Source organism: Podarcis erhardii (genome assembly GCF_964252035.2).
Source record: "Podarcis erhardii genome assembly, chromosome: 5".
NCBI classification, from domain to species: domain Eukaryota; kingdom Metazoa; phylum Chordata; class Lepidosauria; order Squamata; family Lacertidae; genus Podarcis; species Podarcis erhardii.
The window spans coordinates 55,825,622-55,850,332 of record NC_138509.1 but is presented as its reverse complement, the minus strand read 5'-3'; the positions used below and the strand labels follow the sequence as shown (position 1 = coordinate 55,850,332).

Genomic DNA, 24,711 nt, shown 5'->3' with positions numbered 1-24,711 from the left:
GGCAACATTTTCAGCATCATTAAGGGTGCAATCCTGAGCCCAGATCCACTGAATGGCTTAGGATGTGGTGGATCTTCAGCTCAGCTGGCTGGTTCCTGGTTCTGCTGAGCTACACCAGCGTAAGTCTCCAACCTTGGCTCAGCTGAAGACACACTGGCTTCAGTCCCTCATCCAGGCTTAGTTGGCTCAGCCAAGCACAGTGGATCTTAAACTGATGCAAGCCCTGAAAAGGGGGCATTCCAGGGCAGTAGTGAGGGTGGGGACACTGGGAGGGGGAGGCTTACACTGGATGCGAAGCCCATTCAGCTTGTCAGGTGACCTGGCAGCCCAGCATAAGTTCTGCCGGCAAAAGGAAAGCCAACAGCGAGGGCCCAATCCTCAGAAATCAGGACCAAGCTTACCAGGCAGCTCCCCACACACTGCTCAGAAAGAGCACTTGGGATGCTGCATCACTCCTGGCCAATCTCACAGCTGCAGCAGGATATAAACTATGGCTTAGCATGATGCCCCAACAGGGCTAGTGAATTTCTATTGTCTTATATCTAAGACATTGAAAACCGGGCTGGGTTGGGTTGACTTGACCAGAAACAAGACATATTCAAGGCAGGGAAGCTTAGAGATGCAAGATCCAATTGTGGGAGTAAAAACTAAACATGGAATTGGATTCTTAAGACGGGGGGGGGCGCGGTATTAAAAATATTTCAAGATACTGCACAGAAAGGAGTACTTGTGTGGAGCTTAAATATAAGGATCCCTTCTCTTGAAAATAGGACTGTGAATTATCTAGAAAGGAGCAAGATCCTATCCTGCTAATTTCCCCATTTAGGGAGAACAGTGTCATCCTGAATTACCACAAAGATCACAAATTAACGTCAGCACAAAAATCACTGCCATGAAAACCTTACTTCAGCCAGCGTTGACCAACATAGCTGCAAAGGCAGCCAGTATATGGCAATCCCCAATCAGACTCTTGCAGCCTGCTGGAATTCCTCAAGCCGCTGGAAGAAATGCTGCCCAACAGCTGGTTTCTATCTTCCGTGCTTTGGCCCACGTCATGTCTCCGAAAGAATCTTTTGCAGTCTCAGTGAGATATATACCAGCAACATATCAGCAAGAATAACGGACTGAAAGCAAAACTGCAGAGCAATCAGGCGCTCCAATGAGCTGCTTGTAAATCTACTAAAACGTGGCATGTTTCCACAATAAACACAGCGCAATCGCTCTTGCTCTCTTCCCACTTCATCTGTTGGGAGGCCAGCTCGGCTGTGAATGTGCCATCATAAAACAAACCTGAAGCAGATACTCCACCTATTGGAGAAAATCTCTTCCTACAGTCCAGCAATCTTTAAAGCAACTTTGGATGTTGATGTTGCACTGACTTTCTGTAAAGTCAGCAATTTTAAATGTGGTACAAGCATGTTAGACCTGAACCCTCAAACTGTGGTTTGCTGTGGTTTTCTTCCCATGGAGACATTGAGTCCCTTTGGGAGAAAAGCAGCCCAGACAAAGCAACAACAACAACAACTCTATTGGGAATCAGAAGGGACCATCCTCTCACTGTAGCCCATATACACAGGACTTTATATGCCCCCCTTGCTTTATATTATCTTGGCAGCAACTATTGCACACCGCTCTGCTACTGTAATATCCTGAGGTTCAATTGTTTTGCAGAATTCTGCAAGAATAAAAGCAGGGGTTCAGGAATCAGCTCTTCATTCTCCTCCTATGCCTTGCAATGTTGATATTGAGCAGTTCTGTGTATGACTGGATTTTTCAAAGAAATTAGATTATCCCTTATTTGCTGATCTAAAAATTGTGTGGAAACACTGGTAAGGTCCTTTATCTAATTGTGGGGGGGGGGCAAATAAAATAAACCAGCGTGTTTTAAGGGCATAAGATCAACAGTGCGATCTTACGCACATTGGTTTGTAAGTACCACTGGATATAGAGGAACTTTCTTCCAAGTAAACACATGCAGGATCAGGCTGTAGAATAAAGGTTGTTTTCCCCCTTCCTTTTCCTTTTAAGGAGCTTTTAAAATTAACATGGATCTGGGTAAGAGGGCTAGTGAAATTTCACATAGACTGGCAGCATTAGTGGGCTTATTTGCAAGGCTGGCTTTGCTATATTTATCTAGATGCAGTCATAGCTACATCCCACAAACTCTTACTCAGCCTAGCTTAGCTAGACTAGAAAGTCAGTGTGGTTTGGTGGCCAGAGTGTTGCACTTAAGACCAGGGAAACCAGGATTCCAATGTCTGCTCCCTTGACACTCACTGGTTAGCCTTGGGGCAGCCACTTTCTTAGGCTTACCAACTGAACAAGATTGGTGTGAGGATGCATGATGTACGCCACCGTAAGCTCCTTGGAGGAAGGGCAGGACAATAATAATTTTAAAAACTGTTACATTTAACAATTTGCTTTGCACACACTCCTGCCCCCTCCCATATATTCAGAAGCTCTAAAATGAGTTCTGCAATAGAAGTGTGATGTGGAACAAAATATTGCAGCATAGAGTGCTTCTCTTCATAGTTCCAGCCAGTGATAACCTGCAGCAGAGCTTTCCAAACATTTCATGCTGGTGACACACTTTTATAGACATGTATCATTTTGCACTCCTGCCAACCTAGCAGTTCGAAAGCATGTCAAAGTGCAAGTAGATAAATAAGTACCACTCTGCAAGGAAGGTAAACGGCATTTCCGTGTGCTGCTCTGGTCTGCCAGAAGCGGCTTAATCATGCTGGCCACATGACCCGGGAGCTGTACGCCGGCTCCCTCGGCCAGTAAAGCGAGATGAGAGCTGAAACCCCAGAGTCATCCGTGACTGGACCTAATGATCAGGGGTCCCTTTACCTTTTTTATCATTTTGCAACACAGTAATTCAGTTTTACTAGCAAACTGGACGTTAAACGAACCCTTTTCCAGCCCCGGGAGGAGCGTGGAGAGCGTTTGTATAATACACCTACACACTGCAAAAGACACACTAATGTTTCGTGACACACGGTTTGGAAAGCTCTGATGGACATGGACATCTCATTGGCTACTATGGGAGCAGGATGCTGAACTAGATGGGCCACTGGCCTGATCCAGCAGAATAATTCTTACGTACCTCTTCCAAGATACTCCATTCCATCTCTCCCATACCCAGCAAGCCAGGGCTCTGTGCCCATCTCCATCTTCACTGGACTCTCTTCCAAATCCCCTCCTCTTCAGATTTTTTTGGTAAAGGTTTTTTTTTTTTTAACTGTGCACTTCTGCAAACTTTGGGCTTTTCCCAATCCAGTTGCTACCTCTACCCTGTGCATGGAAGGTGCCATTGTGGCTACGTAAGGATCAACAGAGAATGAGTTTGCTTAGTGTAGAGGATTCTTACTTTTCATTCACTGTACAAATAACAGGTTACGATCAGATGTTGTGTCTGTCTATATTAATGTTTGCTACTCATTAATTTCGGGGCTCAACTGATGACTCAGCCACACTTTCATGTTTGTTATTTTTAAATACAGAAGACAAGATAGAATATAATTTAAAATGTCAGAAACCATTATGAATATCAAATACGTTTTCTTATTAAAATGTCTTTTAACATGCATAATAGTAGAAAAACTGAGTTATGACAGAACAATGTTTTCCCCTCCTGGAATAAATTAAAGAAAACAGATGGGTTTGCTGAGCTTCAGATAAAAAGAAATTTATGGGTATGTGATGAGCATGAGGCAGACTGAACTTTGCAGACACTAATTCTCCAGCAGGCTCACCCAGAGCCTATCAATTCAAGATGATTTTTTCCTTCCTAAGGCCAACATGGTATAAATAACATCCAGAGAAGGCAACCTTTTTTCTTGACATACTAGTTTTCTATGACACCTCCTGCCTTGCATAGGGGGAACAGTCTAACACACAAACCTCCACCCTAGTCCAGCACAGCCTGATGTGAGACAGTCCAGCAAATGTTTTACCATTTGATGGTATAACCTGACACTAAGACACCATGGCAGAAGCGGGGTTTTTTTGGTCCTCCAGATGTTGCTGAACTACAACTCTCATCATCCCTGGTCATTGGTTATGCTAGTAGGAGCTGATGGGAGTTGTAGTTCAGCAACTTCTAGAAGACCTTGCACTATAAGTTTATAACCAATTATTAGAACCCCAGTTTGTGTCAAGACGAACAGGAGGCTTCATGGAGGAAGTCATGCATCTATCACGTGAAGCTGGTATGTCTACACTGTCTTCTTCATCCCCAAGTCAACTGGAGCAAGGCTGGGTTTCATCTAACCTTTACTGATACGGATTAGCCAGTGTGGTACAGTGGTTAGTGTGTTGTGACTAGGATTGCAAAGACCCGGGTTCAAATGAGCCCCGAAACTACTGGGTGACCTTGGATCAGTCTATGGGTAATCTAGGCATTCTTACTCACACAGTTAGATGGGGCAGTGCTCACTGGCCCCTTCCCTTTCATCACATCCATGTCAATTTCCACACATTGGGGCAGAGGTTCTGAAGCGGGGAGCCTACTCTATTCCATGTGTTTGAGCAGGGTTCTAAATAACACGGGGAGCAAACACTGGTAGAGCAGGCCTCCCTGTTTCAGGCTAGGGCTGTGAGATGTATTGATACAACTGGTCCAACACCAGTTTGTAGACCACATTGTAAGAACCATTTCAAAAATAATTGAGCTGGCAATGTATTGTGAAGCACAGCCTTCAAAACTCCAGGGGGCAGTATAATTGCAAGCCCTCTGGGGACTAGCTGACTGCCCTACCTTTCCCATCTGATGGCAGAACAGTCCCACTCAGGCTCGCCTGCCTCTTAGAGGAGGAATCTGCAGTGCTCATAGCACATACCTATTAATCTCCATGACTGCTCCTTCGCCTGACTAGCAGGTGACTAGTACAGCCTTATTGCATGAGATGCCAGATCTGGCTTCAGTGTAGTCTGTGGATCAGGGTTCAAGAGACCACAAAGCAAACAATACTGGACATTAGTACTTGTGGTGGAGGCAGATCTGCATCAGGGAAGACCAGCAAGTCAAATCATCATGATACTCAGAAAAGAGAACAGGCCTGCCTGGCAACATTTCATATGGAGTTAGGTACTGCCATTGGGAGAGTTCCTTCTTAGTGATATTCAATAAGCTTACTGCAGGTCTCGGTGGTCATCCTACAGAAGGAATGAGGAACCTGTGGCCTTTTACATATTGCTGGACTACAACTCCCATTATCCCTGACCATCAGCCATGCTGCTTGAGGCTAATAGGAATTGCCTCTTTGGCCAGAGGCTGGTGATGGTGCACAGGTGGAATCCCGCCTGACATTCTCAAGGTTCACACTCTGCTTCAGGCTCAAGTCCTAACACTGGGCCTTTTGAGGATCAGGTGGCCGTTATATTCAAGAGGTGAGGAAAAACATTTCAGGCAGGCATTCCATATGCATAATGCAGGCTAGTTTGAACCCCATGTCAAACATATGCACTGGGCCACTAGAGCCTGAAGAAACACCAGTCCAAGATTCCTTATCTATCTTTCAGGTTCTCTGACTGGACTCCCTCACATCTGGCAACACTTGGCTCACAAGATAGCTCTCGGTTACCTTTTGAATGTGAAGGTATTTAACAGAGATGGTTGCAATTGTAAGATAAATGGGGAAAGGTGGGGCTGTAACACCTAATAAGATGACAGGTGGGAAACATATTTAGAAGCATCTGCTAAATATTATGAGGAAAGATTTGTGTTTGCCAGATTTTCAGGGTCTGATGCAGACATTTTGAGTTGCAGATGTATGTATCGGAGTTGCAGCAGATCTCTGACCCACATAGGAGTTATGCACTTATAATGAGCTTTGGAAACGAGAGCCTTTGAGTAAACCATTATGGGTCTTCCATTCTGAATTTTGGTTGAATCACTTATTATCATTTTTTCAATTTTCTCCATCGACATGAATGGTTTGTTTTTTAAGCCTGGTGCCCCTCCTAACTGCCTACACCTTATTTGATCACAAATGCAGTGCAGCAGGCAGAAACTCGCCAGTCCTTATGCTTGAAGTCCTTTGGGGCTCACCTGAATAGCACTGACTTATAGAACTCTCATCACACAAATACACACATCCCAGGGATGCTGAAAGTGGCTTGAATAATGGTCTTCAACTGGTGGGTCCGAACCCACTAGTGAGTCATAACATGAGCACTACCACTATGAAAATATATGGTAAATGATTCAGAAAGGATCCCCAAATGTATGTTTGGGTGCAAAGTGGGTCCTGGGTCCGAAAAGCTTGAAGACTACGTGTATAGTTTAACCTTTTTGCATCTGGTGCCCCCTAGATGTCACTGGACTCCAACTCTTGTTACCTCTGATTACTGGAATTAGAGCCCAAAACATCTGAAAGGCAGATTGAGGAAAGCTGATATACTTGGTGTGATGGTTGTGTTGAAAAAGTAGAGTGAGTGGGTCAATCTGGTCATGCAAATTGGCCTTTATATCACTGCTTTTAAGCCTTAAAAAGAGAACAATGAAAAATGGAATTTATGGTATATAAGGAACTCTACATGTTTAAGTTGGGAGAAAAAGGACAAGGTTTGATAGCTATTTTTAAGTCTGAATAACTGCTTAAAGGATAACAGCTTGAGGCAGGGTGAGGAATAATAAGTTGAGGTTGAAATGCAGCAGATGTAAGTTCAAAACCTCCTAAATGCAAGGATAACTGAACAGCCGATTGGATTACTCAGGAAAAGTTGTGGGGTCTTTCCATTAGGGACAGCTAGAAGATTTTAAGCAGGAAAGGAGGCTGAGTTAGCAAACTTTCCACTCCAGCTATATCCCTGTAATTATTTTTCTGTGGACCAAAATAAAGGAAGCTTATAAAGTTCTCCCTATATTAAGTTCACCTCAGATTTGGGGGCTGCAAATTAACTTGTCTTGTTTGTGGTATGCCACTGATACCTTAGCAATCTGCTAGCCTTCCTTTCCCCCTTCAAAAATTGTTTAACAATACAGCAAAAAAACCTTCTCAAAATTACATACTGCACATGCATGATGATCAGATACACACAAGAACTGTGCTTCATGTGATTCAGAGCCAGACCATGTATGTAAGAACCCTGCTCAGGAAAAGAAAAGGACCTTTAGCTCTGTTGTATGTAATGAACACATTCATTCCTTTTTTTTAAAAAAAATAATTTTTATTGAGTTTTTACATTTTATAACAACAAACACACACACAAAGACAAGAACACACAAACACACAAATACAATTACATACCCTAATTTTCTTTACCCACTTTCATTGACTTCCCCCCACCCCCTCCTCTTACATCCCAGTTCCAAAATTAATTCAGCAAGTTCTTACCTAACCTCTTAAAGATATTCATATTGTTTTTTAAAAATTAAATTCTTTTTGTTTATCTATATTCAACTTATCCAATTCTCTTATAATCATTAATTTCTTTTTTTTTAAGGTCGATCTAACTTCCCCTCCACAAATTTTCCCTTTATTATATTAATTATAGGTCACATTGACCAAGTAAAACAAAACATAACATTTTATAGTTCTATTTCTCTCCCCCCCCTGCCCCGGTTTCTGTCCCTTCCCAGACAAATGTCCAAAAAAAACACACAAACAAACAAACAAACAAAAAATAGTTCTTAGCCCGGATTCCTCACGTCCGAGGCGTCTGATTCTCTGTCAGTCCCTCTCTGCCAGCTATGTTGGTAGTCCTCTTTGTTGGTCCTAAGACCCCGAAGGAGTTCAGTCAGAGTCACATCATATTTTCTTTCATCCAGAATGTTAAAGAGTGTTTGCTGTGAAAGACCATCTAGTTTTCCATACTCAAGAGGAAAGTCCCAATCATATTGCTTTATTCTTTTTAGTTTTAATATTCCAAGTACTCCAGGGACTTCTCTCTTCTTCTTTCTCATCTTTCGCAGGTTTGTAATCCAAAGGTCTTCTTGCTCATGCTCTAACAATACAGATTCCTGGTTGATATTTTCCACTTGTAGTGTCTGAACTCCTTCTTTCTTCTCTGTCAATTCCAAAGGCATCTCTTCCTGCTCAGCTGCAGAGTTTTTATCATGCGTCTCCTTTGTGCATTCAGCAGAGTTGTTTGTTTCAGAATTCAAGGTCATAAAAACTTTACTCAGAGCCATACTCTGCTCCTGCAGGATTCCCACGAGAAAGAACATTTTTTCTATCTCCGCCAGTAATTTTCCCTCTGCAGCCATTGTAATGTCACTAATTCCCCCTAGGGGGCTTTCAGTTATTTAGTAGTCCTTTTCCAATAATCTGTTACTTTGTTATTATCAATACTTTGTTTCCAATCGCCTCAGTCCAAATGTATCAACTTTAATTCCAAGAGTTGTTAAATAACAAAATTCTTTACTTTATCCGCCCGTTTGACAGCTTCTTTGACAGCTGTCAAACTCCTTTCACTTCTTCCTCCGGCACCCAAATAGGACACTCCCGGGTTTTTTGGGGGGATTACACACAAAGTTCCAAAATTCCCTTTCTCTCCAGCATAAAATCTTCTTCTATCAAATTTGTGAAAAACTTTTAAATCATCAAAACAGTATTCATTCCGCCTTAATTCTCCGTTCCTTGCTTTAAATCGTCTATAAGTAGAGGGGGTGCGGACTTCCCTTTAACACATCCCCCGATCGTGCCGAATTCACAGGATAAAATTTTTAAAGTCCAAATTCCATTACTCACGGGTCCTTTGTTATCCAGTCCAAATTTTGGGAAGAAAGTCAGCGCTCTCCGGCCATGGCTTGCGGCTTCACTCCACTGAGGTAGCGGTCTACTCTCAGCACCACGCCACTCTCCGTACCCTCTCCGCAGCCTTTAAAAAGGCTCTTCGTGGGTCGGGGAGGGCGCTTAAGGTGCCCACCGAGTCACCAAGTCCGCAGGCTTCCGCGCCTGCGGTTTCTGAGGGTCCCCGTGTCGCCGGCACGGCAAGACCCGTCCTCAGTAGAGCCGATTCCCTCCGGAGCTCGGAGGGAATCCGCCATTAGCCGTTCGCGCTAACCCGGAAGTCCTGAACACATTCATTCCTCTCTAGAACAAGACTTGAGTTGTGGGGAACCCAGGGAGTTCTAATTCTTATTAATAAAGAAGAAAAATAAAAACCACATTCCATCCAATTGGTCTTTGTTTTCAGTCCCTCTGACCACTTTCCTATGTTGCCTATCCTTCCGTTTTTTATTTGTAGACTGCACTGAAGCCATTTGCCCTAGCCATAAGCCTCTTCCATTTCTTTGAGTCTTTCCTTGCCCACAGCATCCAGGTTGCCAGTGTGCACTAGTGGTTAGGTATGTTAATGAAACAGAGTACAAAAAATCATCTTGATGTGATGGTGCATACAATGGCCTTGTGATTTTTGTGGGTGCCGGCTGTGTTTCCTCAATGCCCATAAGTATTTGCACACCTCAATAATACGCAGCAGCAGCAGCAACAAGCATATGAACAGAAGGATCCTAAAAGCTGAGGCAAACTGTGCTTGGACCAGTTCTGAAACTAAATTTAGCAATTCTCCAAGTTGAAGAAAGGCAGAGCAGAAGCATGGGAGCAGAGCTAACCCACAGGGCAGAAATGGGGTCAAGTCTGCCCATCCTTAATATTTTGATATACTTCCATTTGACATCCAGGTAACAATTGGATTTTATATTTTAAAAGTGGGAAGCGGAATGGCTGAGCCACTGTGTGTGTTTTGACTCAGCAGGTGCAACCTGACACCTGCACAGATTCTAGACTGGAAAGAGAAGCTGCTGAATTGCAACTTATCACCAAACTTAAAACTATAGAGAGACCTGGTTTGAACAAAGACATTGGATTCTTATCTCATTATACATGACAAAGCCATTTTTCACCTTCTCACCCCTTGCTTTTTCCTGTTAGACCTATTGCAGTCGTTAAGAGTCGTCAACAGGCTCATCGCAGCTATCTGCCAATCACCCATTCCCACCACCCTTCTGAGTAATACCCCTCCCCACCTTCTCACTATATAGAAAGGTCCGGTGACTTCTGTTTCAGTGTATCTGAAGAAGTGTGCATGCACACGAAAGCTCATACCTAGAACTAACTCAGTTGGTCTTTAAGGTGCTACTGGAAGGAATTTTTTTATTTTGTTTTGACCATGGCAGACCAACACGGCTACCTATCTGTAACTGGTTCCATTTGACAAGTAAGTATGTTACTCCATTTGATTTCTACTGACTTTTCCTTTATCCTTGTATACACCTTAAAATCAATCTGCAGCTTTGCTAATACAAAAACTGTCATGCTTCTCTTTAATTGACTTCTCAATCTAACAAGGAATGTTTGTGCTTCACTTAAGGACAAGGACAGATCCAGGTAACAATTGGATTTTATATTTTAAAAGTGGGAAGCGGAATGGCTGAGCCACTGTGTGTGTTTTGACTCAGCAGGTGCAACCTGACACCTGCACAGATTCTAGTTGAGCCTGATTCAATTAAAGTTGCAATCCTGCATGCAAGTCTGTTATTTCCTCCTATATTTCATATTACAACTGTGATATTTGGGCTACAACCATTTACCCTTTTTCTCCCCCTACTCCCACCACAAACCCATTTTGCTTAGCATCCAGACTGATGGAATATTCTGGGGAACTGAAAAACTTTCTCACAATCCTAAAACAATACTTCTTGGAATGCCCCAATCTGAGGACATAAATGTTGATCTTCAAATAATACAAACTCTACTGATCTACTGATAACAGCAAAATTTTGTATGCCCAATTTTGGAAATGTAAAAATCCCCCAACAGTTATGGAATGGCTGCAGAAAACAGTCTTGCAGATAAAGCAAACAAACGACTAATTTGTTTTTTAAAATGTATCAAAAGATGGTCCATGTTTATACAATTATAGAATGAAAAAGTAGCACAGGATATAGCTCCTTATAATTTATTTACAATAAACTAATTTTCTATCAGAGTGTATTAATTCTATCTGTTCTTTCCCTCTGTTCCCAATACAAACTTATGATTCACATTTTCTCTTCGTTTTATTATTGTGTACCAATACTAAAATGAATAAAAATAATTTTTTAAAAAAAAATGCTCAAAATGTTGTGACATTTTGCTTGGCCCAAATAAAGTTCTTCGCTGAACTGTGGATGATCTGCCCACCCCCTTTATGGACCTAACACAGCTTCCCTTGTTTATCTTCTGTCTGCCTCTCTGTGATGCAGATTTTTTAAAGGGCTGCTCACAAATGACAAACAGCAGGAGGAATAAGAGAGAGAGCAAAGCTGCAAATACTGCACAGTATCCTCCACCCCCCCCCCCCCACACACACCCATGCTAGATTAAAAGTGCACCTTTCTGGACCAGTTGCTGCTAGCCACGACTTCACGGTTAAAATGAAAAACAGAAGGTAAACCATGTAATGCATCATTTGACCTCATGGTGGAGATAGAGACCTAGAAGAACCCAATGTACAAACTAGTCTTCTAAGACTTCTGACAGACAAGCAGGGCATACGTAATTAGGGGCTCTTTCCCCAAACTCCTCCCAATCAATGCCAGCCAAACCTTTTAGACAATCTGTGTTGATTTCAAATTACATCAGACCACAACCACAACAAGGCAGAGATGTGCATGTTAGGAGTGGCTACGTACCCAACATTACCGTTCTCTGTTTGAAGGAATCCTCTATGTGAAGTGCTGTTCTGTCCCAAGTCTGGTTTAAAGATAAATAACCATAAGAAAGGAGAGCAGAAGCCTTGAACTTGCCTGTCAACATTTAGCTGCTGGACAGCAGCTGGTCACAGTGTTCTGCAGTCTGGTGAGGTGTGCTCTGTTCCTATTTGTAATTGCTTTTTGTGTCTGCACATATAAATCAGCATGTGCATATTTTATACAGATCGGTGCCCTTTCCCTCCCTATTTTTTTGTCAATATGTAAGTGGTCTCTGTAGCACTGAACCACACACTCAAGTCAGCCTACACTGGCCTTTGGAGCAACAATGCCGCTAGATGGGAAATGGATGCTTGCAGCTGTCACCCCAAAAGCCAATGAAGGTTAATTTCATTTCACCACTCACATCTTCCTGGCCATGATATGAGATGGGCAGCAGTCAGTAAAGGTTACCTAAAAGAAGGATGCCACCTCCTTCCTTTCGTTTCTTAAAATCCTTCCTCAAAACCTCATGCTTTGCATGAAGCCTTTGGCACAACCCCCACGCTGTCCTACTGTAAGGAAGCCACATGCTACTGAAGTGATTGTACATTCTTTTCTTGTTTATCCACGGATGCCTCCAGACTGTATTTTGCAGGAGAGATTCCAGTGCATCCTGTAAATTTAGATTTACACTATTCAAGAAGATTACATTGTTCTGTTGCCCTAGTGCAACAAATTTTATATATACACACACAACAACAACAACAACAACAACAACAACAACAACTGGCTTTTGCAGTTAGGAATGTGCAGTGTGGGATGGTAGTTTGATGAAAATGTATAAACACCCCTCAATGATATCAGAATGTGCACTGGTTGTCATATAACTATCCTGCAAGTAAATCAGAACAAATGCTCCATAAAGAATGACGGGAGGGGGAGAGAGAGATATAACTTCCATGTAAGCTTTGTGAAAGCAATCCATGGAGAATGCTCAATGTCTGGAGAAGACCCCTGCCTCCCCTTTCCATATTGCTTCCCTGTGTCCAATTTTGGATGAGAAAATCCTTGGGGCAATACTCCGCTTGCACACTGTGTTGTGCCATGCACATTGTTAACATATATGTAGAAGGCCTTCCAGTTGTTCTGCTCCTTGTCCTAATCTGTTTCCATGACTGCTAACCTTTGTCCCGCCCTGGGCACATGTACTATGAAATTCCCACACTTACCATCATTCTCTCCTGTCATCGCCACGCTGCAGTCCCTGATGCACAGTCTGTATTGTGCAAGGAAAGTCAGATTTGGCAACCAGAATTTCCCCAAATTGCATCTCTTATTATTCTTGCACAAGTCAAAGAACATTTTCAAATGCACTAATTATAATTACTTACAGGCACTCTGGTTCTGAGAAATGTGATGCAGTACCATCTCCATAAACTGTAATCTGGAATAGGACCCATTGGTAGACCTACCAAGTGCTAGAGAGGCCTAGGAGGAAATTTCTAAGAGGTAAACATTCTGCTTTGGCTTTTCTTTTAGCCAAGTTTTCTGATATTCATCGGCACAGAAAGGTGAGTGCATCTGATGTTATAGTCTAGCGCTTAACAGTGATTGGTATCTGTGATGCTGCCGATTAACACTTGTCTCGCCTCCTTCGAAAAATGTTTCCTGGACTGACTATCTTTTCCTCAGCAGAGGGTTATCTGGAGCACAAAGCAGTGAGTCACAACCACACCATACATTAAAATCACTCTTATACCTCTTCAGACTGCCATCGCTTCCCCCAGAGAATCCCCAGAAACTGTAGTTTGTTAAGAGTGCTGAGTGTTGTTAAGAGACCCCTCACAGAGCTACAATTGCCAGTGCCCTTAACAAACTACAGTTCCCAGAATTCTTTTTTGGGGGGGAACCATGACTTTTACAACAGTAGAAGAATGCTTCAAATGTATGGTGTGGATGTGACCATGGACAAGGAAACAACAGTAGTACATGCGTGGTAGGGCTGAGCCACACTTCTGACACGGGCGTCACTGTTGTTTATGCAAAGAGGGCTGGGCCAGGGCGGCAGCGAGAAAGGGGCCATGACAGCACATCTGCTGGACTGCTGCTGCCATTCCAGTGTTCTTGTTGGTGTACTAGCATGACCTCAACTTGCTAATGTGTTTGCCCTGCCCAGGCAAGCAGCAGAGATTCTGGTATTGGGAGGTGAGCTCCAGCCCACCACATGCACTGCTACAGCAACAAATCCACCCGTAACAAAACAGAAGCCCCGAGTCTTCTTGATATAATGCTCCCCAAACCATTCCAGTGACAACTTATTATGAACACTCAAAAGTGGTCAAGTCTTCCACAGGACGTGTTGCTGCTGCTTTGCTACGACAGATGCATCACAGCTATGCCTCTGGATTTTATTAACACTCCAGGAGCCATGCAAGGCACCCAGTCTGAACTTGCCTCTTCCTTGACATGCCTCAGAAGGCATTTCCCCACAGCATCACCAAGATGTCTGGGATGCTTGGGCAAGGGGAAGGAGCATGTGCTCACAGGCCTGGAAAGTCGACAAGCTGAGCTTTGAAAACCTTCTCGGTGAATCATTGGTACCTGAGCACTGGCCAAGTCTAAGTGAAGCCTCTCAAAGGAACGGAGAGACACTCTAACCTGCAGTGGTACATTTTAGACTCTGGACTTAATTGTCTGACAGACAGCTCCTCTTTAGATCATAAGGTGTATTTACTTCACTAACTTCAAAATGTGAGGTAAGTCATCCTGTGCATTGTAGGTTGGAGTGTCCCTTCTGCACATTCTCCCGAGAGGGGGCCTTAGACTTCTGCTCCAAAGTTTTGCCCTAATGGCTCCGCTGATACTTCTCCCTCTATAGGTACCAGTGCTTCCTAGAAAAAAATTCTGCACAAGTGATTGGTACACAACCTTTCTAGTCATCGCTGAAAAAATATGGTTGCCCTATGGGACTAGTGGACACATAAGGAGGAGCAGGCATGCCACAGATTTCCAACTCACTTCCTCTCTCTCTCACCTAGCAGGATTTCAAAGTCAGACGGCAAAAGTGCCTAGAAATCCCTTGGGTGTTGTGACAAGAGCTGGTAATATATTTGGCATTCAAACTATGAATCATGCTTCCATGACTCTCTTGCCACGGAAGGATGTGCAAGAGATATCCTGCTTCTCACTTGTGTACATATTTTCTATATGGTTGATCAGATTATCTTTCCTGTTTCTTGCAAGTTTGGCTCTGTTAAACTTGCTGCAATCTAAGCCAATAATATGCTGTTCTTACGCAACTCTTCTGCGCAGTGCAATCAACGTAATTCTATTTAAATTTGAAATAAATTTGATTTTACTTGACAATCTTGCCTTTCTTTTAATTAAAAAAACCTCTAGCTCTTATGGTCTCATATGAAAGCTAGAAAATGTGTAGTATTTGCTGAAGTTGCAAGAAACCAAAGGAAGTCTCAAGTAGGATATATATTCCCTGCACTAACACGCTGTCCTTTCCCATAATCCTCTGTCCTCACCCCTCCCTGATCCTAGGAAAATTGGTTATCCTTGGCACCATAAAGATGCTAATCCCAGAAAGGGAACTGTCCCAGGGCCAATTCACATATTCTCCAGGTGAGAGAGCATTCTTATGATTATGGGTGCTATTTATGGTTTTTTATTCTTGTGTTATGAATGTGATTGCTGTTTTAAATGAATTTTGTACTCCTCTCCAAGACTGATTCGATATGGGGTGGGATATAAAATACTTTAAACAAGTATGAAAGAAATAATATTTTGCAAACCATTCCTCATCATAGAACTCAGACTGAATCCACTAGGTAACTTAAACTGTGACTGACATTCTTGTTATACTCTAAATTGCAAGTATTCATGATACTGTCAGTTCCATAATCACATGACCCTGTTTATGTGAACATTTTTCTTCACTGGATGAGAAAGGAGCAAGTCAGACTCATGCAACTTTACCGCATCCTCTCTCCTCTCCTCTCCTCTCCCTGCATAGAAAGCAGTTCTTAAGACCCACCACAAAATAGTGGTAAAGAGTAGGTTTTCGTGGGGAAACAGCCAGGGTGGCAGGGGAAGAAGCACTCAGACATGGAGCTTTAAAGAGTGGACCTATGTCTAGAAATGAGGCACAAAAGCAAGTCTGGATGAGCACTTTTTTTCTAAGCTGAGCTTACCTATACCTGACAGAAATTGATTACCATTTCCATATAACTTACTACATTTATATCCTTATTACAGTGAAGAGCTCAAGGTGTCATTCACCTCCATATTAGCCTCACAACAACCCTTTGTGGCAAGTTAGGCTATGGGGTGGTGAGGTTCATGGCTGAATGGGAATTTGACCTGTATTCTCCTCAGTCCTAGTCCAGCACTACACTGCAATGATACCTGTTCGGTAGACTTCATCCAGAGTGATTCAAGGGCCTGACTATAAGAACACATGTGTCTCTGGCTCCTTAGCTCTACCTATGCAGGTTGGAGCGGATGAGAATTATATTTCAAAACTTGTGGAGGGTACCTGTATGAAATGCAACACTGCTTCTCCCTTGCTTTTAACACAAATTCTGTGCTACATGCCATTGTGCAGCGCAATAAGAAGTCACACATACAGAACTGCCTCTCTTTATCACACAACATTGGGAGTGGGTGATGCCTGAAAGGTCATTTCTTACAAGCACACCTCCACACCTGAGCAGATAGTTGATGCAAGATAATGGAGTGATCCCTCCATTAGCTTGCATAGGAGGAAAGAAGATAGTGGATCTCTATAAATGGTGGTGATGATGGAGAATCTCACCCCAAGGATTCTGTTATCCTTCGCAGATAAGATTCCCCCAACCCAGTTTCTGGGTAGCCTTTTCTTTCAGCCATGCAAGTTAATAGAAGGATGGCTCTCAATTAATTTGCATAGGGGAAAGAAGTATCTGTAGCCCCAGAAATAACTGCAGAGTGTATGTAGTCACCACCACAATCAGTTCTTCTCGTCCGCCTGAGAAAAACTGAAGGTTTGGGAGAAAGGGATTTTGAAGGTGTGCACAGAGAAGCAGTGAGCCCCCCCTCCCTAGTTATGATCAACATTTGAGTTGCATAGTAAAATAGAGGATAAAACTTCATGCCTACAGATTCACTCCCACCTGCCTAAGATTAAAGATGGAGCAGGAGAGGAAGGTGAAGGGCAAAGGGGAACAAACTGGTTCTGTAAGAACAAAGCTATTTCCAGCAGTTAACATGAGGCTGGTTCACATGGAAATCCAGATCAAATGAGCAAACAGAAATCACAACAGATTGGAAATGCATTATGTGCCTCACAAACTAGAAAAAGCTGTGGCATTGGAAAAACCCGAATTGTGGATTGGACCTAAGTGTGTTAGAAGAGGGGAAGAGACGTTGATAAAACAGGGGTGGCTAACCTCCCCCTGCCCTGTTGCTGGACTACAACTCCTATAATCATGGGAATCGTAGTTCAACAACATCTAGAGATCCTTGAACTAGAAAATGCATAATTAGAATTTGTGTCACAGCCAGGCACTCCAGTTTGATCATACACAGTCATACCTATTCTAAAAAGGACAAGTTGCAAAGGGTAAGGGCAAATCTTGCAAATACAAATATTTTACCAACTAAATCACTTGTACTAAACATTTTACCAGCATGTCCCCACCCTGCCCAGTACTAATTTGCCACAGCATAACTGGAGGGATAGATTTACCAAACTACTTGCCTTGAAGGAACTGTTGCTTTCCCTAGGGCAATATCCAAGTGCAATACTGGGGGAAAGGGGATGCCAAACTTTCAGTAACATCTAAATGTCTTAACAGGCAAAACTAAGGGCGATTAGGACTAACATCTCAAGACATTTGGGAGTCCAAGGCTGCAATCCTGTGCACTTACCTGTGAGTAAACCACATGGAACTCAGTCTTTTTTTCTAAGTAGACATGCATAGGATTGCACTGTCAACTATCACTGAAACAGTGCTAAAACTTTTGTAAATGCTTTTCACCCTGAAAATTGCTCACATTTTGCAGAAAATGTAACCCACAAAGCCGCTTCACTTTCCATTTTTAAGTACGATCTTTGTTTAAAGCAGCTGGAGATGAACATTTGATACAGATTGTGACTTAAAAGTACAACAGGAAAGCCTCAAGAACAGAATAAAGGAGTGCCTGAATCTAATTAAGTGTGATGACAGAGGACAGCCCTCTCACTTCCCACTCCGACCCTCTATGTAGAGGTGTTTATACATCTTTAAGACAAGCCAATGCTTAAAAGCTATGCTAAAGCAGAAGTTGAACATGACAACAGATTTACTTACATGAGGGTTAAAGCATGAAGTTGTCCTTCGTTTAAGGAGCAGCTGGAAAGTGTTCTGCTGTTTAGCTTATGCAAAATACACAAAGCTGCTATTTGTGTTTGCTCAGAGTTATGGGAGGTGGGCCGTGCATCCCAGCACATACACGCAGAGAACAAAGCCTACATGCATACAATATCTCTTACTCCCACCCACTGGTACTTCTCAGAATGAGGGACAGATTTGCATAAGACATCATCTGCAGCCAGTGATAACAGCTGAAGAGCGAAGTGGGACAGAGGGGCTTTAATATGTGATAGATGATCGAAGAGTGAGACCACACAGCCAGTGAATAAGAAGAGAAAAAAAGGGCGGTGCCAGAGAATTCCTAAAACAGAGGGAGAGAGATGCATGTAGGAAAGAGAAAATTTGGAACACACCCGTGACCTACAGACCAATGGAAAGCTGCTCACTGGGAAGAGGACTACCTCACACTATGGGCATTTGCTCCCCCCTCACTAGTTGTGGAGGAAAATGTTCAGACATTATCTTCATATAATTCATATAATTCATATAAATTAGTCTACACCCAACTTTCACTGGTTTTAGCCAATGAATAGAGGCATAACAATGATTGACATATAGGAAAGCAGATCTTACAAACTCCACAAACATGAAAAGTCCAGAGTGACACACACACAGTTTACTTCCTGGCTCCTTTATTTTGGTCTTTCCGGGTGGAGAACAGATTATACTCATATTGCAGTGGCTATGAGAAAAAGTTACACTAGCCCTGCAAAAGAAACCCAGTTATCAGAGCTACTGCCTCAGTTGACAGAGTGGCAGATTTGTGCCCGCTGGGTCCCTACTTCCTTGCCTTGCCAGCTAGCCCACCACCCCAGCTCTTTCAAAGCTCTGAAGAACACCTGCTCCATGCCTGTGCTGCCTGAAGCAAATTTAAACTTCAAATTACCAGTAAAAAAAAGAACTTCTAGCCATTACAGAATAATGGTACCAGCAGCACTCTCCTGGCTACCCTTCCTCAGAGGTATATGTGTATTTGTTTGTTTGTTTGTTTGTTTGTTTGTTTGTTTGTTTGGAGTATTTACTTGCCCTGCCTGGGGCAAATAATAAATAAATCTCAAGGAATCCCATTTATGTACTTACTTATAAAAAAAAATTATATACTGCTGTATCATAAAAATATATCACAGCGGTTTGCAACAATATAAAAACATAAAGCAAACAATAAATTTGTAAAAAGTTAAAAGCAAAAAGAAATTAAAAGCAAACACCAATAGACCATTGTGGAGGATGTACTCTTAATACTCTTAATTGCTTGCAAGGGCCTGGAGGAATACAGAAGTTTCCAGCCGGTGTTTAGAAGTTGGCACAGAAGGTGCTCACTGAATCTCTAGTGGCAAGGTGTTGCCGAGGACTGAGCCAATGATGCACTAATCCTCGCACTCCAGTGTGCCACTTTACTACATTAAAGGAGCTGTTGTTTTCTGTACTGTACTTTTCTCTTTTTTTATATAGAGGAGTATTCAAGAATATGATTTCTCCCCCGGAAGTGTTACACTTCAAAATTCTATCTGTTGCTTTGAAAAGAAGCATCAAGAGAACCTGAACAGCCTTTACCAAAGGTGTCATGGACTTTGAGGAAGCACGAACTCAGGGCAAAAAGGAGAAATGAGCTAAGAGCAAGACATGTTTGGGAAGCCCACACTGTGATCAACTCCCATCCAGAAACCTATGTCCCCGCTGTGGAAGGATGTGTGGATCCAGAATTAGCCTCCACAGTCACTTACGGACTTACGGTTCACGGAAGACAATCTTACTTGGCTATGAGTGATTGCCAAAGAAGAAAGAAAACCCTCTCAAGCTTCACCATGCAGAAAATAAACAATCACAACTCACCATGCTCCATTCTTGTCTTTGCTAATTAATTTCTATGACCAAAACTGGGGTAACACACTCTTATCTCTCCTGTTGCTATCCCCTGCCCACCGGTGCTCTTTGAATGGCTGGTTGAAACAACAACATTAATGGTTTCCAGTTGAATTGAAACTATTAGAAAGACGATGGCTCTCAAGAAAAGAGGCATTTTATTTCTGTTGTTTCTGCTGCAGCTGTATGAGTCACATCAGGCTTTCTCTCCCCTCCCCACCCCCAGCCTTATTCTATTAGGAACAATCCCTGGGAAGATTTTGGTTCCAGAGAGGGGGAAAGTTGGCAGAAACAACCCAATTCCCATATGTTCTGCATGATTTTAAAAAGGAAACTAACTGCCTTTAGTTTTGAAGGCCCAACTCCCAAGAATGGCTTTGACCTAGTAAAAGAAAATCAAGAGGTTTCTTCTCTTTTCTTTAAATTTACCCATGACTTCTCATATTCTGTTCCAGGAATGTCTTGGAAGTTTTTCTGGCAACCCTTTTCAGTTGGTGGCAATATTGTGGTTTTCTGCTGGGCACATATCCGGTAAATGCTGGATAGTATCCCAAAACTTGCTTGACAGGGATAGCCAGCCATGACCACCTTGTGTCCTCAAAATGGGGGTTCTAGTAAAGTGACTGTGCACACCTGTGCAGAACTGCACATTGCCCAGCCATTACCACAGAGTAGAAGTCCAGAAGTAAATATAACTTGGGCCTATAACTTATTTAAAAGTGAACATACCACAGCCAAAGGAATACTCAGCGATAGCTGGGTGGAGTCCAACTGCTTCCCCGCCCCCAAGGCCAACACTTTCTAAAAGCCTTGCTGCACCAATAACACACCGTTCCTGCCTTCGGCCCCCACACAGGTGCTGCCTGAGGCAAGTCATTTCACCCTGATGCATGGATTTGTTCAATGTTTTATCCGCCAGTGATGGCCTTCACCACCGGTTAAATGTGTGGACCTAATGAAAGAGTAACTTTACAGCCTTATCCTATTTCCTGGAAAATACTATGTAGGGAAGTGGGGGGGGGGGTGGAGAGATTGTGCTGTTGCAGCCTCATTAAGTCTCCACTCAATACTGGATCAGCTCTACAGATGCATGCTGCACCTGTGAAGGAACGGAAAAGGCATAGCTGGTTATGTGTGCTGCAAAGCTGTGCATGGCTAGGGAAGGGGAATGAAGAAGACGGGGCATGTTTAGTTGGCATTGTATCCACAATGCCAGGATGAGGAAGACTGTTACGTGCATCAGTGCAATGAGGTACTTCATATATTTTCTCCCACTAAAATATGACTCCTTCCAGACTGGGCAACATGGCCAGAAACTCACACTCCCAGACCCAAAAGTAGACATGAAGAAGCAGAGGTTGGAGAAGAGTACAAGCATTTGCTATTCTCAAGGTAAATACTGTATTTTCAGTTGGGTTTTTGTAATTTGGTTTTGTTTGACACTAGTTTTCTTGCAGACCAGATGCAACTTTCTTATAGGTCATGTTCAAATGGTGCACACTGTTATTTTCCTGGCTCACCTAGAAACAAAGTGCATCTTGCTTTCTGACAAGTTAAGATGTAACCTTCTGGACAGTTCTGCCAAACCAAACATGAATGCTTAATATTGAAATGTCAAAATCTCCCCTGTAACATGCAACTGAAATGTTCAGTGCTTGGCTGAATATCATTCCTCAACCCCCTTTATCATCTTTCTGTTTGCACTCTGGTTGAAAACTTTAAAAGCCCCAGGCATCCCCTATGAAAAATTAAGCACCAAATGGTACAAAAGATGTTCATTTTCATACACTGACCTAGGTAAAGAGCACATTTTTCAATCCTCCTTTCCCCCACTGCCACTCAGAGATGGGCTAGAAGCCAAGTCTGTGCGGGTAAGCTTGTTTTTCTATTTAAAGTGTTCATTTTTATTAATAACCCTTTAATGTCTACACACTGGCACTGTAGGAGTTGTATTTCCATGTTATGTCATCGGGAGCTATTATGTATTTAATTCCTGAGCCCACAAATCCATATGGACATCATTAAACATATATAGCATAGCATTAAAACTCTGTTCCACCCCCCTCCCAAAAAAAAGCCCAACCCCCAGCTAAGGTCATGGGAAAGAGAAACAGGCAAGCAGAGTGATTTTAGCGTTACATTTTACTATGCACAACTTTAGGCAGTTTTTTGTGCACAATAGGTTGCGAGTTGCCCTGAGCTCTTGTTGGAAGGGTGACTAATACCTGAGCCAAAAGTGGGGTTGTGTTAATAAACTTGGAGGGTGTTGAGGCCATAGGGCAAAACCCTTACCCATGTAAGCTTTGCATGTGCACCCAGATATATTTACCATATTCAATGTCTGATTTCTGTACAGTATTAGCACACCAGGTCTGATGGCCTGGGCATGTTTGCTGCTGGCATGCAAGTGTTACACAGAAATGGGTCAGGTTATGTACTAAGTACATGTAAATGCACATGGAAAGCTTACAGATGAAGCCCTGGCGGTGTTCAATGACACTTTTTGTGGGGTTGGCCCACAGTAAAAGTTTCTAAAAGATCAATATGTACAATAGTAGAGAGAACAAAGAAATCCACTAAAATACATTTGTAGTTATTTCCCCATAGAAGATGAATCATGAACCCAAATTGTGCTTAAATATCCCATGGGAACAATTTATATATTCTCAAGATCAGAATGCATTGGGATATCCATCCATTTCCCTCTGTCTCCGAAAAGTTACACACCATGCATTTAAAGCACATAACTTCTTCAAAGAATCTTGGGAACCGTAGTTTTCCCCTCATAGAGCTACAATTCCCAGCACCCTCAACAAACTACAGTACCCAGTTTGCAGGAAGAGTAATGAAAGTGGCAAATCCATCAAGGAAATGGGGAAAAAACATTTTTAGGTGTAATGGACTGGGGGAATTAATCTCATAAAAATTAAAACTGAAGTTTGAAAAATATTTATTTCCCCGTACATCTAGAAACACCAACACACAAACTTGCAGAATGTCTGTCCCTCATCTGCTGCAAGCATCGTAACACACACTTTACTATTAGGGCCTCTTTGATATTTCCATCTGGAGGAGGCAAGCGCTGCCTCCCAGAAGTCTGAAAACTACATTTTAATCTCCTATTCTCCTTGATCTACTTCTTTTTCCTCCACTTGTTCTAGCTCCCCAATGAATTCAAGGATCACTCATCTGTCTAGTTTCTGATGCTCCTTAAAATGCTCACAAACTTTTCTCAGAAGGGGCTCTTAAATTTAATTCAGGTGATTCCATTCCTTCAAATAGGGCCAGTCACTAGTCTATGCAGGTGAAGATTTTTTTTTTAAGAAGGACTGGGAGAAATAAAACTCTTTAGATGGAGCCACTTGTATGTCCAGATTTCATGATCCATTTCTAGCCTTTTACAGCCTGCTGTGAAGACATTCATTTTAATGGCTTTAGCCTCATCGCTATCTGAACAACAGGGACTTGATCTGTGTATTGAGATGGAATAAGAGAACAATGGAAGCTTTTCTTTTATGCTTCTGGGCAGCCTAAAGGAAGTTTGCAAGAATGGAGCTCAGCTGTGCTGTGATATTTCCACCACCACTCAGTGGGGGGGAAAGATTAACAGATTAAAGGCCTTACCCAACAAGACAAGTGCATGTGTACACATATTCAGGTCCCATATCTAAGGGTCTACAGCAAACTCAGGATCATTTGAAGAAGATTGATACCCTCTTCTGCTTCTTTTGATCTCACCATCGCAAGTAGTTGAAGAATCTTAAAAGTGGAAGTGAGAAACTTACCATGCATTTTTTTCTGACGGTACTTATATTGTGATGTTTATTCATTTGGTGTATTGTTGTCTTAGGAACATATAATTAGGATGTCATAGAGTTTAATATTACTTAAACTGGGGCAGCTTCACACACACAAATGATTAATTAACATATTTTACAATGACCCCAACTTTACATATTGGTAATGATGAAAGGTGCCCACTTTTCACTTAACGTTCTTGAAACAAATGGACCATATTGTCAATATAACCATGCTGTCTTTTAAGAACTGTTAAGTTCTTAAAATTCTGCTTCCCAATGTGCCATTCTCTACTCCAAGTCATTGGATTCCCCATCATAATTCAACAAAGCAATCGCTTTTGGTTCTAACTTTAAGCCTACAATCTTTTTTAAAGTAACAGGGAGGTCGGATTACCAGCAAGTAGTTTCCAGTGGTTTCCTGACAATTTTTCAGAGAACCCACAAGACTCTAATTAAAAGCAAATGCAATTGGACAGATAAAATATCCTGAGGTTCACCACAACGCTTTGATGTCTGCCTTCTGAGGAGGGTGTTGAAATCTCTTGAATATGGGATATATACCACAGTTGACTCTTGCAGTTGCCCTTCATTGGCTTAGGCTAGAATACTTAATGCCACTTCCAAGGATATGAGAGTCACAAACTGAATGGCTTGAACCCTGGTTTTCACATTCCAAGAAGGTGCCTCTGCAAAGTAAACTTTCTTACTCAGCCCTTCCATAGCTGCCCATGCTTAACAGATCACATGAATTCAACATGAGTACATTAAACTGACCTATATCGCAACATGAAGTATTTCTTTAGTGCTTTGGGGATGTTCAAGATGTTTAACAGAATCCTAGTCATGTTCGTCTCTCCCTTCCCTCCTTGATAACTTGAGCACTCATCCTGTTCACCCCATTGTCTCAGCTGCCTCATGCTTTCCTCTCCCTAGCTTCCTCCTTTGCCCCATGCTTTTAGGCCGGCTTCCTCACTCACTGCCATGGCCATTATCTCAATCTTGTGTTCTGCTAGAACAATCT

General features: G+C 42.4%; 1 protein-coding gene and 1 long non-coding RNA gene across 23 annotated transcripts in view; one reads left to right on the top strand and one right to left on the bottom strand.

The window, feature by feature from the left end:
• SH3PXD2A (SH3 and PX domains 2A) overlaps nucleotides 1–24,711 on the bottom strand; it is a 259,240-nt gene that overhangs the window by 108,078 nt on the left and 126,451 nt on the right. For 2 of the 10 annotated variants that reach the window (XM_081863410.1, XM_081863398.1), the window contains exon 1: nucleotides 17,965–18,227. The exons of the other annotated variants lie outside the window; for them this stretch is intronic. In XM_081863410.1, the coding sequence (XP_081719536.1) occupies nucleotides 17,965–18,104 (140 nt within the window). In that variant the 5' untranslated portion in view covers nucleotides 18,105–18,227. Of the gene's footprint in view, nucleotides 1–17,964; nucleotides 18,228–24,711 lie in introns of those variants that run through there. 10 annotated transcript variants of the gene reach the window in all.
• Nucleotides 1–24,711, top strand: part of LOC309342672 — a 37,677-nt gene that overhangs the window by 6,254 nt on the left and 6,712 nt on the right. Inside the window, exons 2-7 of one of the 13 annotated variants that reach the window (XR_014156963.1) lie at nucleotides 5,527–5,603; nucleotides 11,653–11,792; nucleotides 13,166–13,197; nucleotides 15,176–15,256; nucleotides 17,470–17,544; nucleotides 21,186–21,282. This is a non-coding gene — a long non-coding RNA (uncharacterized lncRNA). Of the gene's footprint in view, nucleotides 1–5,526; nucleotides 5,604–11,652; nucleotides 11,798–13,019; nucleotides 13,198–15,175; nucleotides 15,257–17,469; nucleotides 17,545–21,185; nucleotides 21,283–24,711 lie in introns of all 13 variants that reach the window. The other 12 variants (XR_014156965.1, XR_014156967.1, XR_014156969.1 and 9 more) reach the window with 12 other exon arrangements.